Source organism: Elephantulus edwardii, unplaced genomic scaffold (assembly GCF_000299155.1).
Source record: "Elephantulus edwardii isolate Elephantulus edwardi_28Jun2011 unplaced genomic scaffold, EleEdw1.0 scaffold00068, whole genome shotgun sequence".
Classification (NCBI taxonomy): Eukaryota; Metazoa; Chordata; class Mammalia; order Macroscelidea; family Macroscelididae; genus Elephantulus; species Elephantulus edwardii.
This window is the reverse complement of record NW_006399818.1, coordinates 11,049,749-11,063,045: the sequence shown is the minus strand read 5'-3', so window position 1 is coordinate 11,063,045 and position 13,297 is coordinate 11,049,749. Positions and strand designations below refer to the sequence as shown.

At 39.9% G+C, this 13,297-nt stretch overlaps 1 protein-coding gene across 1 annotated transcript in view; it reads left to right on the top strand.

Annotated features, from left to right (window-relative positions):
- The window catches only part of GNPTAB (N-acetylglucosamine-1-phosphate transferase, alpha and beta subunits), a 148,275-nt gene that overhangs the window by 122,928 nt on the left and 12,050 nt on the right, over positions 1-13,297 (top strand). Inside the window, exons 14-19 of the mRNA XM_006888538.1 lie at positions 970-1,169; positions 1,990-2,209; positions 3,177-3,290; positions 9,464-9,549; positions 9,787-9,885; positions 12,104-12,271. Coding sequence (XP_006888600.1) covers positions 970-1,169; positions 1,990-2,209; positions 3,177-3,290; positions 9,464-9,549; positions 9,787-9,885; positions 12,104-12,271 — 887 coding nt within the window. The remainder of the gene's footprint in view (positions 1-969; positions 1,170-1,989; positions 2,210-3,176; positions 3,291-9,463; positions 9,550-9,786; positions 9,886-12,103; positions 12,272-13,297) is intronic.

Below are 13,297 nucleotides of genomic sequence, written 5' to 3'. Positions count from 1 at the left end.
CTCATAGTGACCCTATGAACAAGAGATCTGAATCCTGTCCTGTGCTGTGCCTATCTCACAGTCTGACACACTCAGGCCCATTGCTGCAGTTACTGTATCAAATGCCTGGTTGAGAGTCTTCCTCTCCTTCTCCATCACTCCACCTTTCCAAGCATGATGTCTCTCTCCAAGGAATAGCCTCTCCTAGCAACATGTCCACAGTATGTGAGATGAAGCTTTATCATCTGTGCCTCCAAGGTGCATTCTGGCTGTACCTTCTACAAGACATACCTGTTTGTTCTTAGCATTCTGTGAGATACTCAGTACTCTTCTCCAACACCATAATGCAGAGGCATCAATTTCTCTTCTGTCACCCTTATTCATTGTCTAGCTCTCAGCAGCATAGCAAGTGATTGAAAAGACCATGGCCTGAATCAAGGGCACCTTACTCAAATCCAGTTCCGCCCGACTCAGGGTGCTTAAAGTTAGTACTCACCTCAGTTGTTCTGCATGGTGGATTAGTGATGGATTATTGCCATGTTATGTAAAATGATACCATTGTCTCTGTCTACAAAGTGTATTGTTGCGGGCTGTTGTCCATTTGGACTCACTGTGACCCATGTAACAGAGAACTTCCCCATAGGACTTTTTAGGTTGTACCTTTCCTCCCACTACCCCGTTGATCTACCTTTTATTTTATTTTTTAATGGTTTTCATTCAGTTATTCACATACATTTTGTATTATATCATTATTAAGAGTTGGTCAATGCCACGAATTACAATAGCTCAGCTAACTCCCGTTGTCCATTGCCTTTCCCTTGTAGTGTTTACATGACCAGACCCGCAGTGTTTCTCCCTCAGGGTAACTGGGAGGCTTTGAATGGCTGACCTGTAATTTAGCAACCACGCAGTTGACCATTTGCCACCAGGGTCCGTAACAAAGTGCATCGCTACATGTAATGCTGGGTCCACGTGGAATTCTCTTGCCAGGAAGAAGAGTCCCTGAAGACACAGTTGGCCTATTTCACCAACAGCAGACATACTGGGAGGCAGCTAAAGGATACATTTGCAGATTCTCTCCGCTATGTCAATAAAATTCTAAACAGCAAATTTGGATTCACATCTCGGAAAGTCCCTGCACACATGCCTCACATGATTGACCGGATCGTTATGCAAGAACTGCAGGATATGTGAGTCTCGCTTGTGTTAAAACTACTTGCATGTTTTCAATGCTAAGGCTGCTTGAAATTCAAGTCTCTCCTATGCTCAATTATGGCTTTAATGTTGGATGTCTAAAATTCTAAAGAGAATTCTCTAAATAGGAAGGGGGAATATTTTCTCTATAAATGTTGTAGTAGTATTACTGCTGTTAACTACTATCGGATGTTGTTGTTAGGTGCCATCGAGTCAAGCACAACTCATAGTGACCCTGTGAACAAAAGATCTAAAACCTGTGCCATCCTCACACTTCCTGACACACAAAAACCCATTGCAGCTATCACTGTGTCAATCCACTTGGTTGAGAGTCTTTCTGTCCTTCGCCAACCCTCCACCCTTCCAAGCATCATGTTCTTCTCCAAGGAATAGCACCTCTTAGCAATATGTCCACATAGATTCTGTTAAAATAGAGGCACTATGTACCTTAGAGCAAAATGCGTGCTTGGCATTGAGCCATCCTCACAGTTTGTGTGTTTGGGTCCATGATGTGGCCACTGTGTCACTCCTTCCTTCTCATGGAGATTCTTCCTCTTCTTGATGCCCGTCTCCTCCTCCAGCGGCTGCCTCCTCCTAATAACATGTCCAACATCCTGTGATGAATTCTTGCCCCTCTTGCTTCTAAGAAGCGTTTAGGCTGCATTCTTCCCAAGGCAGATTCGTTTGTTCTTCTGGTATTCATGGTGTAATCACTACTCTCTGCCACCGTCCTGATTCAGAACCATCGAGTCCCAAAAATGTTAAGGATCACTTGTATTTTCAGTCTGCACAGCTCATTCTGTTGTATTTGGACAGGTTTCCTGAAGAATTTGACAAGACATCCTTTCACAAAGTCCGCCATTCTGAGGATATGCAGTTTGCCTTCTCTTACTTTTATTATCTCATGAGTGCAGTCCAGCCACTGAACATATCTCAGGTGTTTGACGAAGTGGATACCGACCAGTCTGGTGTCTTGTCTGACAGAGAAATCCGAACGCTGGCCACCAGAATTCACGACCTGCCTCTAAGTTTGCAGGTATTGTATTTTACCCCCTTGGACTTCACGACATTTTTTCAAATTTTTCATTTTGACAGTTTTTCATTTTTCCCCCTACAGCTTTTAGTTGAGTACAGGTGAAAGTAGTTCTTTGTCTTTTGTGAGAAGTTTTACCACAAGTCTGATTTTTTTTTTAATTTTTATTGTATTATTTTTACGTGTACCGTCAAATCAGATCTGACTGGTACAGGAGGAGATTGCCCCCTCCTTCTCCAGCAGAGCATCTGGTGGATTTGTACGGCATACCTCTGGGATTGCAGTGCAGCGTCTTGCCACTAGGCCACCAGAGCTCCCTTCACAAGTCTGATTTTTAACACCAGGATTGAAAACTAAATGTCAGGTGTATATTTTATGAGCTTGCTTTTTAGGCTAGTCGGCACGGATTGGTACTGTGTTGCTTGGAGAAGAGCTGGAGGATAGTACATGTAAGAATCTTGTAGAAGGCCTGTGCTGGGGCTCTTCAGGTGTGCTTGGCTACGGAGCTTAGCCGGACCTCTGACAGTGTGTGGTTCACTCCGTTCTGACTGCTTCTACTTCTTGAACAACTCAGTCTTAACTCATAGCTGACCCTCCATTCAGTTTCCAAGGCTGTAAATTCCACAGGAGCACACCGCTCACCTTTTCTCAAGGAGCCGTTGCTGGATTTGAACTGCCAATTAGCAGCACAACTCCCTATGGACCAGTGCTTCCTTCCTTTAGTTCTAGGCGTAGAAAAAATTGTGTCCATGGAGCAGTATGTGCTTTGACATAGTGATGAGATATTTATAGCTGTATTGTGTCTTTCTGCCTTGTCTTAATAGTGTCATTATATTCCCCGTAAGAGCCATATAATCAATCTCTTTTTAAAGATAGATTTAAATACTTTTTGGAGACATGCATAATTTTTAAAACCACAGGCAGAATTTACCATGCATATAAGAAGTAAGTCCTTTTATTTGCTTTTTAGGATTTGACCAGTCTGGAGCACATGTTAATAAATTGCTCTAAAATGCTTCCTGCCAATATTACTCAGCTAAACAACATTCCACCAACTCAGGAAGCATACTATGATCCGAATCTGGTAAGTGGCTTGAGTTATTTTTCTGTAAAACCAAGTGTTTATAGGGATACAGCAAAGAGTTGCCCTGTGCCTTCGATTCCATTCTGACTGATGGTGATCATATGTGACAGAACAGAACCACTTGATGGGATCTCCTTGGCTATAATCTTTATGGAAGTAGGCTGCTAGGATTTTCCTTTCCCTCAGGAGCCACTGGTTGGGTTTGAACATTTGACTTTTCAGTTAGCAGCCCAGCACTTAACCATTTGTGCCACCAGGCTTTCTTTTAGACAACAAATTATATTGTTGCTATAAGCAGATATTCATGCCATTTTAAAAACAACAGGAACTCGTGCAATATTATTCAAAATGGGTGACCCTGGAGGACATTATGCTGAGTGAGGTATCTCAGTCATAAAGGGACAAATGCTATATGGTGCCACTGTTGTAGAATGAGGCTGACATCGGGGTGGGGGTAAGACTGAGAAAAACTGGATGAAATATGTTTACGGCATTGAAGTCTATGGGGGAGAGAATAGTTTAAAGTATTATATTTTAGGGCATTATGTTTATCGTAAGAGTACGGAATGAGGGTTGCAGAGTGGATTATATTTGGGGTTGGGGGTGTGGTTGAGGGATGTGCTGGGGGATTGTGTACCAATGAGGGAGTTTTTCTTTTGCTTTTCAAGGAGAGGAGCAAACAGGGGGGGGTGGGGTGGGGGGGCGGGGAGAAGGGTGCAACAATGAATGAATGGAATTCCAAAATCTCTGTAGATGTTCATTGAAATGAAGAAGGAAGGAAGGAGGGAGGGAGGGAGGGAGGAAGGAAGGAAGGAAGGACAACAGGCAATCGTTATGCTTCTGTCTATGCTTCTTGTGGTCTTGACAGCATTGAAATTGTCAGTGTTGTTACTGTTCTTAGGTGCCATCTAGTTGAGTATGACTCATAGCAACTGTATGAACAGTAGGTCTGAACTCTGTCCTGTGCTGTACCGTCCTCATTTCTGACACATTAGACCTCATTGCTGTAATCACTGTGCCAATCTACCTAGTTGAGGGTCTTCCTCTCTTTTCACCGTCCTTCCAAGCATGATGTCCCTCTCTAAGGAATAGTCTCTCCCAGCAATGTGCAGAAAGGTGGTAGCACAGATAATCCAGAATTATTTATATCTTGTTTAGAAAGATTTTTTTCTTCTTAATGACTATATAACTACTACTTACCTCTTAGTTTGTTGAAGTATCAGTATTAGAGGAGTATTCGTTAACAGCCTGCAGTGTGCCGCTCACACAGCCTTCCTTCCTGAAAAGATTATCTGAAGCTTAAAGACTATAGCATTCAGTATGGACTACATAAAATAGTTCAATATACAATAAAAATACACCTAGCACCAGCAGTCAGGAAATCAAAAGACAAATTCCATTAAGGAAGTCTCCTGTCAGGGACCTCTCCAAAGTGCTAAAGAGCAGTGATGTCAGTATAGAGACTGAAATGCGCCTGATTCAGACCATGGTCTTCACAATTATTGCTATGCATCAGAGAGCTGGACAATGACTTGAGGATAATAGAAGAAGATGCCTTTGAGTTGGGATGCTGGAGAAGCATGTTGAACAGAGCATGGACTGCTAAGAGAACAAGAAAGTCTGTCCTGGAGTGGGTGAAACTATGTTGCTCCTTGCAGGCAAGGATTTTGATGTTCTGTCTTACATGCTTTGGTCAAGTAGCCAGGAGGGACCAGTCCTTAGAGAAGGTCATTATGCTTGGAATGGTGGAGGGACAGTGTAAGAGAGGAGACCCCAGATGAGATGGATTGACTGGGGTAATGGGGGTAGTTGTGTGGGAGTCAGTGTGACTGGCTTAGGATAGGGTAGGGTTCAGAGCTGTTGTACATAGGCTTGCTATGAGTCACAGGCAACTCGATAGCACACAAAACAACAATTAGACCAATAAACAACATCATCCTAAATGAAGAAAAGATTGACGTCAAAGGTTTCATTTCGTTTGGACCCACAGTCAACACCAGCGGAAAGAACAGTCAAGAAATCAAACAACATTTGCACTGGACAAATATGTTGCAAAAGACCGTTCTAAAGTGCTAAAGAGCAAGGATGTCCCTGGAAGACTAAGGTGTGCCCAAGCCAAAGTATTTCAGTGTGCATGTGAAAGTTAGGCAGTGTACAAGGAGGACTGAGGAAGAATTAATGCCTTTGAGTTGTGATGATGTTGAAGAATAGTGACTCTATCATGGGCTGCCAAAAGAACAAACTAACTTGCCTTGGAATAAGTGCAGCTAGCATGCTCTTTAAATTGCTTCTCAGGCTTTTAGCTAAGATCAAGTGTAGTATCTTATTGTACTGCTCCTTAGACATGAGAATTGTGGGACTTCATCTCACATACTGTTGAGCATGTTCTCAGGAAGGATCAATCTCTAGAGAAAGACACCTTGGTAAAGACACAGTGAAGAAGAAGATGACTCTCAACCAGAGGGATTGGTACAGTGGCTGCAACAGTGTGCGTAAGTACCGCAGAGCTGGTGAAATGGCACAGGATTGACGGGCTTTAGTTCTGTTGTACTTAGGGGTCAGTGTGTTGTTGTTGTTACGTGCCATCAAGTTAAGTACCACTCACTGCATCCTTATCAATAGCCAACCTGAAACCTGCCCTATCCTGTGCCATCTTCATTGTGTCTTACACACTAGAGCCTCGTGCTGAAGTCAGTGTCAATCCATCCTTCACTGACCCTCCATCTTTCCAAGCATGATGTCCCTTCCCAAAGTATAGCGTTGCCTAGCTACATGCCCAGAGTATGAAAGATGAAGTGTCACCATCCTTGCCTGTTCAGTGTACTCTACCACAACCTTTCTAAGGTGTATCTGTTCTTTTGGCAGTCCATGGGTAATACTCAGTACTCTTCTCCAGCATCACAACTCAAAGGCATCAATTCTTCTTCTGTCATCCTTATTCATTGTCCATCTTTTTGGTGCATAGCAGCTAATTGAAAAGACCACACCCTAAATAAGGTGCACCTTAGTCTTCGACTGACATCATTGCTCTTCACCATTTTGGAGAGGTCCCTGACGGCAGACTTGCCCAATGCAATATGTCTCCTGATTTCCTGAGTGCTGTCCTAAGGGTATTGATTGTTGATCCAAGCAAGACAAAATCATTAGCTGCTTCAGGCTTTTCTCCATCTATCATAAAGTTGATTGTTGGGCCTATGGTGAAGATCTCTGTCTTCATGATGTTGAATTGTAATCCATACTGAAGGCTCTAGTTCTTGATTTTCTGCAGCAAGTGTTTCATATCTTCTTCACTTTCAGCAAGTAAAGTTATGTCACCAGCATCACACAGGCTGTTGATGAGTCTCAGTATGTGTCAGAGCCAAATGAATGGTAGTCAACACAATGGATGTTTAAGCTGAATATTCATATTTGTTTTAAGCCCATCTTGTTCACCAAGAGTGGCAGAAGATAGCCCAAAAGTATTTTAGGTGGCCTGGGTAAACAACCCTGACATTAAACATGAACCAAGTTAATACTCATCAGATGAAGTGGCTTCTTTCATTAAAGTGTTTTCATACGAGTACTTGATCTTACCTGAAGGAGTAAGTGGATAATTTGCAGACAACTATATTCAGGTGACTCTGATCCCGTGTGGCACTTAAGTACGTGATTACAAGCTAAAAGGTTGGAGGTTTGAACCACCCCACAGCTCTTAACAGGAGAAAAGACCTGGCTGTCTTCTCGCATAGAGATTATAGCCTAAGAAACCCTGTGGGCAGTCCTGTAGCATCACTGTGAATCTTAAACAGCTGGATGGCACGTAACTTGACTGAAGTATTGGAAGACTTGATAACCAAGAGTTTGAGATATACCCCAGTTTCAGAGAAGTTAAAAATATTAAAACTTATGCATGTCAGAGTTGATGATATGAGGGTATATTAATAAATGCTTGAATTCCTTTTAACACATAGATAAATGCTTACAAAATAAAATTATATTTAAAATTAGGATTAAAAGTGAGATGTTATTCCATAAACATGGTGTAATTTGACTATAGAAAACTCCCAAACAAACTTAGACACACACACAGATTACCTACATGATAGTGTGTCAAATTGAGGGTAATTGTTAATCTCTATTTGTAGACTAGCACTTTCAGTATGTTCTGTAATTAACAGCATTTATCTCAAACTCAGTTAATATCTATTGATGTAAACAACTCCTGCATGAAGGGGTAAGATTGCTCCGGGTCCTTGGATCGGAGAGGAGCCCACATCCGGAAACTGCCTGGTAACAACAGCAGCTCAATTTGCTAATCTGCAGCCTCAGGAGATTATTCTGGATCTTTGGCCCAATCTTGTTGAATAAGTATATTTGTGGGGAAACACTCTATAAACTCACTTTGGAGACCATATAAATGATAATAGTCATTTACACTTATGTTTTTAATGAATAACAGAATGTGTGTCATCACAATAGACTTTATTCCTTCCTGTAAAGAGAAGAGAACCAGTTTAGTTTTCTTAAAATTAATTGTAATTTAGATTACATAGGCTGAAGAATTTCTCAGTTATGAGACTTTTTACACATCAGGAGTAGTATCACAGAGTTGATACCATCTATTTTTAATCACTGTATGTAAATTATCTGGCTTAGATCTTCTCTTGAAATAGGTCCAGTTTCATCCATTAGCAGAAAAATCTTGTTACATGCCATCGAGTTGGAACTAACTCATAGCTGACCCCCCAGCAGGTTTTCAGACGTTATAAATTGCATGGCGGAGATTTCCTGTCTTTCTCCCTCAGAGCAGCTGGTGGATTCAAACCATCTGCCTGTGTTGGCAGCACAACGTCCCAAAGGCCACCAGAGCTCCTTGAATGATAAGTATCTTAAGTGTTTCCCAAATTCCTTGAATGAGATTTAAAACTAATAGTTAGCCTTTCAGAGCTAAGAAGTGAGTAAAGCCACTTTGCAAGTAATTTAAGTTGGTGTTTTGAAGCTAAGGCAAATAAACATCTAGAACATAAGTACTAGTTATACTGTCAGCTTCAGTTAGCACTCTTTGAATGAACTCTTTTCTCTTAGCCAGAGTAAGAATCACAAGTTAACTTATGAGTGTAATATCAACCATTTTATTTTGTATTACAAAGTTATTTTCTGAAGAAAATTATAGCAATAATTTATAAGACTGTTTTTAACAAATGTTGTTGTTGAGTATTGTTGAGTCAGAACTAACTCCTAGCTGACCCTCCAGTGGGTTTTCAGAGGCTGTAAATGGCACAGAAGGAGACTGCCTCCCTTTCTCCCAGTGAGTGGCTGATGGATTCAAACTGTGTGCCTTTGGATTGGCAGCATAACTCCTATAGCAGAGCTTCCTGTTTTAGCAGATAGTATGGGACAATTCAACTCCCTGGGTGACAGAAATGGTGAGCTTGACTACTAGACAAAAGGTTGTAGGTTCAAACCCATTCAGTGGCCCCATGAACAAAAGGCTTGACAGTCTGTGTCTGTAAAGATGACGATCAAGAGATCCTGTGGGATAGTTGTACTCTGTAATCATAGGGTTGCCCCGAGTTGGAATACCCTTTGGCATGGGAAATGGGGAAAAGGTGTGATCGAAAGAAACTCCCTTCCAAAAGTAGTCACCCAGCCTGTGGTGAATGCCAGTTGTTGTTTTTGGTTAGGTACCTATCAAGTAGATTTAGACTCCTGGTGAAGCTGTGTACAGTAGGTTGAATCCCTGCCCAGTTCTGTGCCATCCTCACAATCTCTCCTATCCTGAGTGCCTTCTTCACTGAGGGACGACTTATTTTTTTTGTACTATATCAGACAATGCTCCAGGACCATTTCTTTCAGAAGTGCCTGGCCAGTCTTGTTCTAGCAGCTCTGCTGAAACCTGTCTACCGCAGGTGACCTTGCTAGGATTTGAAATACCTGTGGCATCAATGCCAGGACCACAGCAACATACAACCCACCACAGTATGACAAACTGACAATTAAGATGTTTTCAAATATTATATTAAAATACCGTTTCTTTTTATTCCCGGGTTTCAGCACCGAAAATATCACCACTTCTCTTGATTACCAAATTTTTTTTCTATATTTTTTCATTTTCTACCTGAGGTGAGTGCCTATTTATTTCACTCTCATCCTGGCCTTGATGCATTGCCTGATCTGCTTATATTTTCTTGCAGCCACCAGTCACTAAGAGTCTAGTTACTAACTGTAAACCAGTAACTGATAAAATCCACAAAGCATATAAGGACAAAAACAAATATAGGTAAGTAGTATACATGTATTCTTTTTGTTTAGTTTAAGGATAATTACTGACCTCTAGGATTTTCATTATTTTGTCTATTTAAAGAATTCTTTTTAAAAATTGCAGGAGGTTATTTTCTTTAATAATATCTTTGAGTGCCACATCCATGAAGTTTTAAAAAGCCTTTTTCCCCACTTTGAAATTTTGCTTTATATCTGTGTAAACACTTAAACTCTTTACATATGGTTTGATAATTAGGTTTGAAATCATGGGAGAAGAGGAAATTGCTTTTAAAATGATCCGAACCAATGTTTCTCATGTGGTTGGACAGTTGGATGACATAAGGAAAAATCCCAGGTACTATTTTTTTTTAATTCTATTTAATTTTTCAAATAAACATTGATGAAAGGCAGTAGGACCTGATGGAAGGGAGTGATGTGTTTGTTTAGACCAGGTGGGAAGACCTAACAGTAGAATGAAAGTTCTCTTAGGAAGGAAGGACTGGGAGGTGTAATGAGTGTTTGACAGACACTTAGCAGCATTAGTGTTAACTGCCCTATACTCACACAAACCCTTTGCCTCATTCACATACTCTGGCTTTAATTTTTTTCCATAGACTGAAAAATATTTTAAAAACCACACAACTCATATATTTATTTGCTGGCAACACATTGCTACATTAGCTTTCTCACTCTTTATATGTACGTGCATGTATATCTACTCTTTTGTTTCTCTGAACCATTTGCTAATAAGCTGCAGACATTCACACACTTTACATCTGATTATTTTAACATAAGTCTTCTAAAACAGAGATAGTCTACTAGAATCCAAGAGACGACTGCTACACACTGAAAATATTTTTATGAAATCATACCATATATTACAGTTTGCGTTAATATTTCTTAGTTACCCTGTATGCCCTATATAGTTACGTTTGTTTTCAATCCATATCATTATCAAAGCTCATGCTTAAATTTGGTTGTCATACTTCTTTAGTATCTTTTCATTTCAAAGACTCTCCCAAGTTTAGAGAAGAGAATAATAAACCTTTGTATGCTCATTATTCAGCTTCAACAAGAAGCAGTTCAATGCCAGTCTAATGCCACTTAAACATAGTTAAGTTCTCACTCCCACTATCCTATTATTTTTACATAAACCTCAGACATTGTGTCATTTCATTGTAAATTTTTCAGTGTCTATAGAATAATAACTCTGAAAAACAAATCAGTATCATTATCATATCTGAAAAATTAATAATTCCTTAATCAATACTCTGGTCACTGTACATATTTCATGAATTGTGTTTATAAACACTTATTTCTAGTTTCATATTTGTTGATTGTAACTGATAGCTAATAAAGCCTACTCCTTCCAGTTAAGTCTGTATATAATTTCCTTCTTTATTTTCTTAACTTCATAATCATTTTGTGTGTATGTGATGAAGCCCAGTTGCATGTATGTTCTCTAGCCTTCAGATTTCTCTGGCCTAATGGGTAAGGGGCTTTGTTGCTCCAAGAAAGATGGGCATTCACTTCCTGTGTGATTTACCTCCTCTGAAAACCTGCTGGTACATCAGCTAATGAATCACTTCCAACTTGACAGCACATAGCAACAACAGTTGTTTAACATGTTCCTGTATTTGTTGTGCTTTCTGTAAATTGATAATTGGATCTAAAGGCTTTATCAGATTTTTTTTTTTTTAATTACCTACTGCTTTAACACAGCTTTAACATTTGCCTTAAAAAGTCATTAAACAAGTTGTAGTTATGTGCCGTTAAGCTGGAACCAACTCATAGGTGACCCTCCAGTGGCTTTTCAAAGGCAGTAAATCACATGGGAGGAGATAGCCCATCAAGGAGCTAGCTGGTGAATTCAAACTATGTTCCTTTGGGAACTGTGCCACCATAGTTCCCTATTGAACGAGTAGGGAAGCACAACTCAATCACTTTTTCCAGAACTCTAGAATCCTACCTTTGCTTATGTTGTTGTTGTTGTTATGTGCCGTCGAGTTGCCTGCGACTCATAGCGACCCTACGTACAACAGCCCTAAAGCCTGCTCTGTCCTGTGCCAATTGCATTGTCTCTGACACGCCTACTCCCATTACCACAGTCACTGAATCAATCCATCTCATCAGGGGTCTTATAGGCATATTAAATAAAAGTCATTCAAGTAATCAATTCTGTAGTTGACAGATTGACAGTGCCTGTATTTAATCCTTTACTAGGTTTTTCCTTGTAATAACCAGTTCATAGAACTGAGTTTTAGAGGCTTACGAATTTTTCCCCAGCTGCTAATAAAATGTTCCAGTCAGTTAAATACATTGATGAAACACTTAATAGGGGATGCTTTAAATAAATTACTCTTTTATTCACATTGCTGGAGGGTCCTTTGAAGATTATCTGCCATAGTTCACTTGGTTTACAGGTAAGGAACAGCTAAAGAGCAATTTCACAGAACGTTAATTCCTCCGGAGACTCCTATCAGTAAATCCACCAATGTGGATTTTAAATGTCCATTTAAAATATATTTGAAATCAGCACTCCTTATAGTAATCCTAGGTCTCTGTTACTTCAGGAAGTTTGTTTGCCTGAACGACAACATTGATCACAACCATAAAGATGCCCAGACAGTGAAGGCTGTGCTCAGGGACTTCTATGAATCCATGTTCCCCATCCCGTCCCAGTTTGAGCTGCCAAGGGAGTATCGTAACCGCTTCCTTCATATGCACGAGCTACAAGAATGGTGAGTTCTCATATTTCATGTGTTTCCTTTTATTTTTTTATATGCTTCGTATATTAATATTTTAGAATGGTGAAATACCTTTAATGTGGTAGTATTATTTGCTCTGACTTTTCTTTGCAAAAATAAAATTTTATTAAGCTTAGCATTTGTTAAGGACACTGGCCCTTTAAGGGATTTGAAAAGTATTTCATAGGAAACCTTTTAGTTGACTCCATTGAGTGGATTTTTTTTTTAACATTTATAATTGACTTATTTTTAAATTTTAATGAACATTTACAGAGACTTTGGATTTCCATTCATTCATTGTTGCATTTTTCTCCCTCCCTCCCTGTCAACACCCAATTCATTCTTCTCTTTGAAAAGTAAAAGAAAAATTATTTCATTGTTATAGAATCCCTCCCCCCAGGTCCACTCCAATATGCAGCCTTCATCCTGAACTGTTGTCATGATAATAATACCTAATCATAGATAGTTTTTAAACAGTTCTCTCCCTCATCTGTTTCAATGCAGTATATATTATTTATCCCCTCTTTCTCAGACTCCCTTCAACCCTGATGTCAGTCCCTTTTTATGACAGTGGCACTATACAATATTTGTCTTTTTGTGACTGAGATATTTCACTCAGCATAATGTCCTCCAGGGCCATCCGTTTTGTATAATATTTCATGAGTTCCTTGTTTTTCAATGCAGCGTAGTATTTTACTATGTGAACATACCACAGCTTCTCTATCCATTTGTTTGTTGATGGGCATTTAGGTTGTTTCCAACTCGGCTATTGTGAATAAAGCTGTGATAAACATGGGTGTGCATATATATGCTTGGATGTAAGTTATGATCTCTTTGGGGTATATTTCAAGTAGTGGAGTTGCTGGGTCAAATGTAATCTCTATCTGCAACTTTTTGAGAAAGCGCCATACAGCCTTCCACAGTGGTTGCACCATTTTACACTTCCACCAATAGTGAATAAGGGTTCCAGTTTCTCCACAACCTCGCCAGCATTTGTTGCTTGCTGTTCTGTTAAATTTT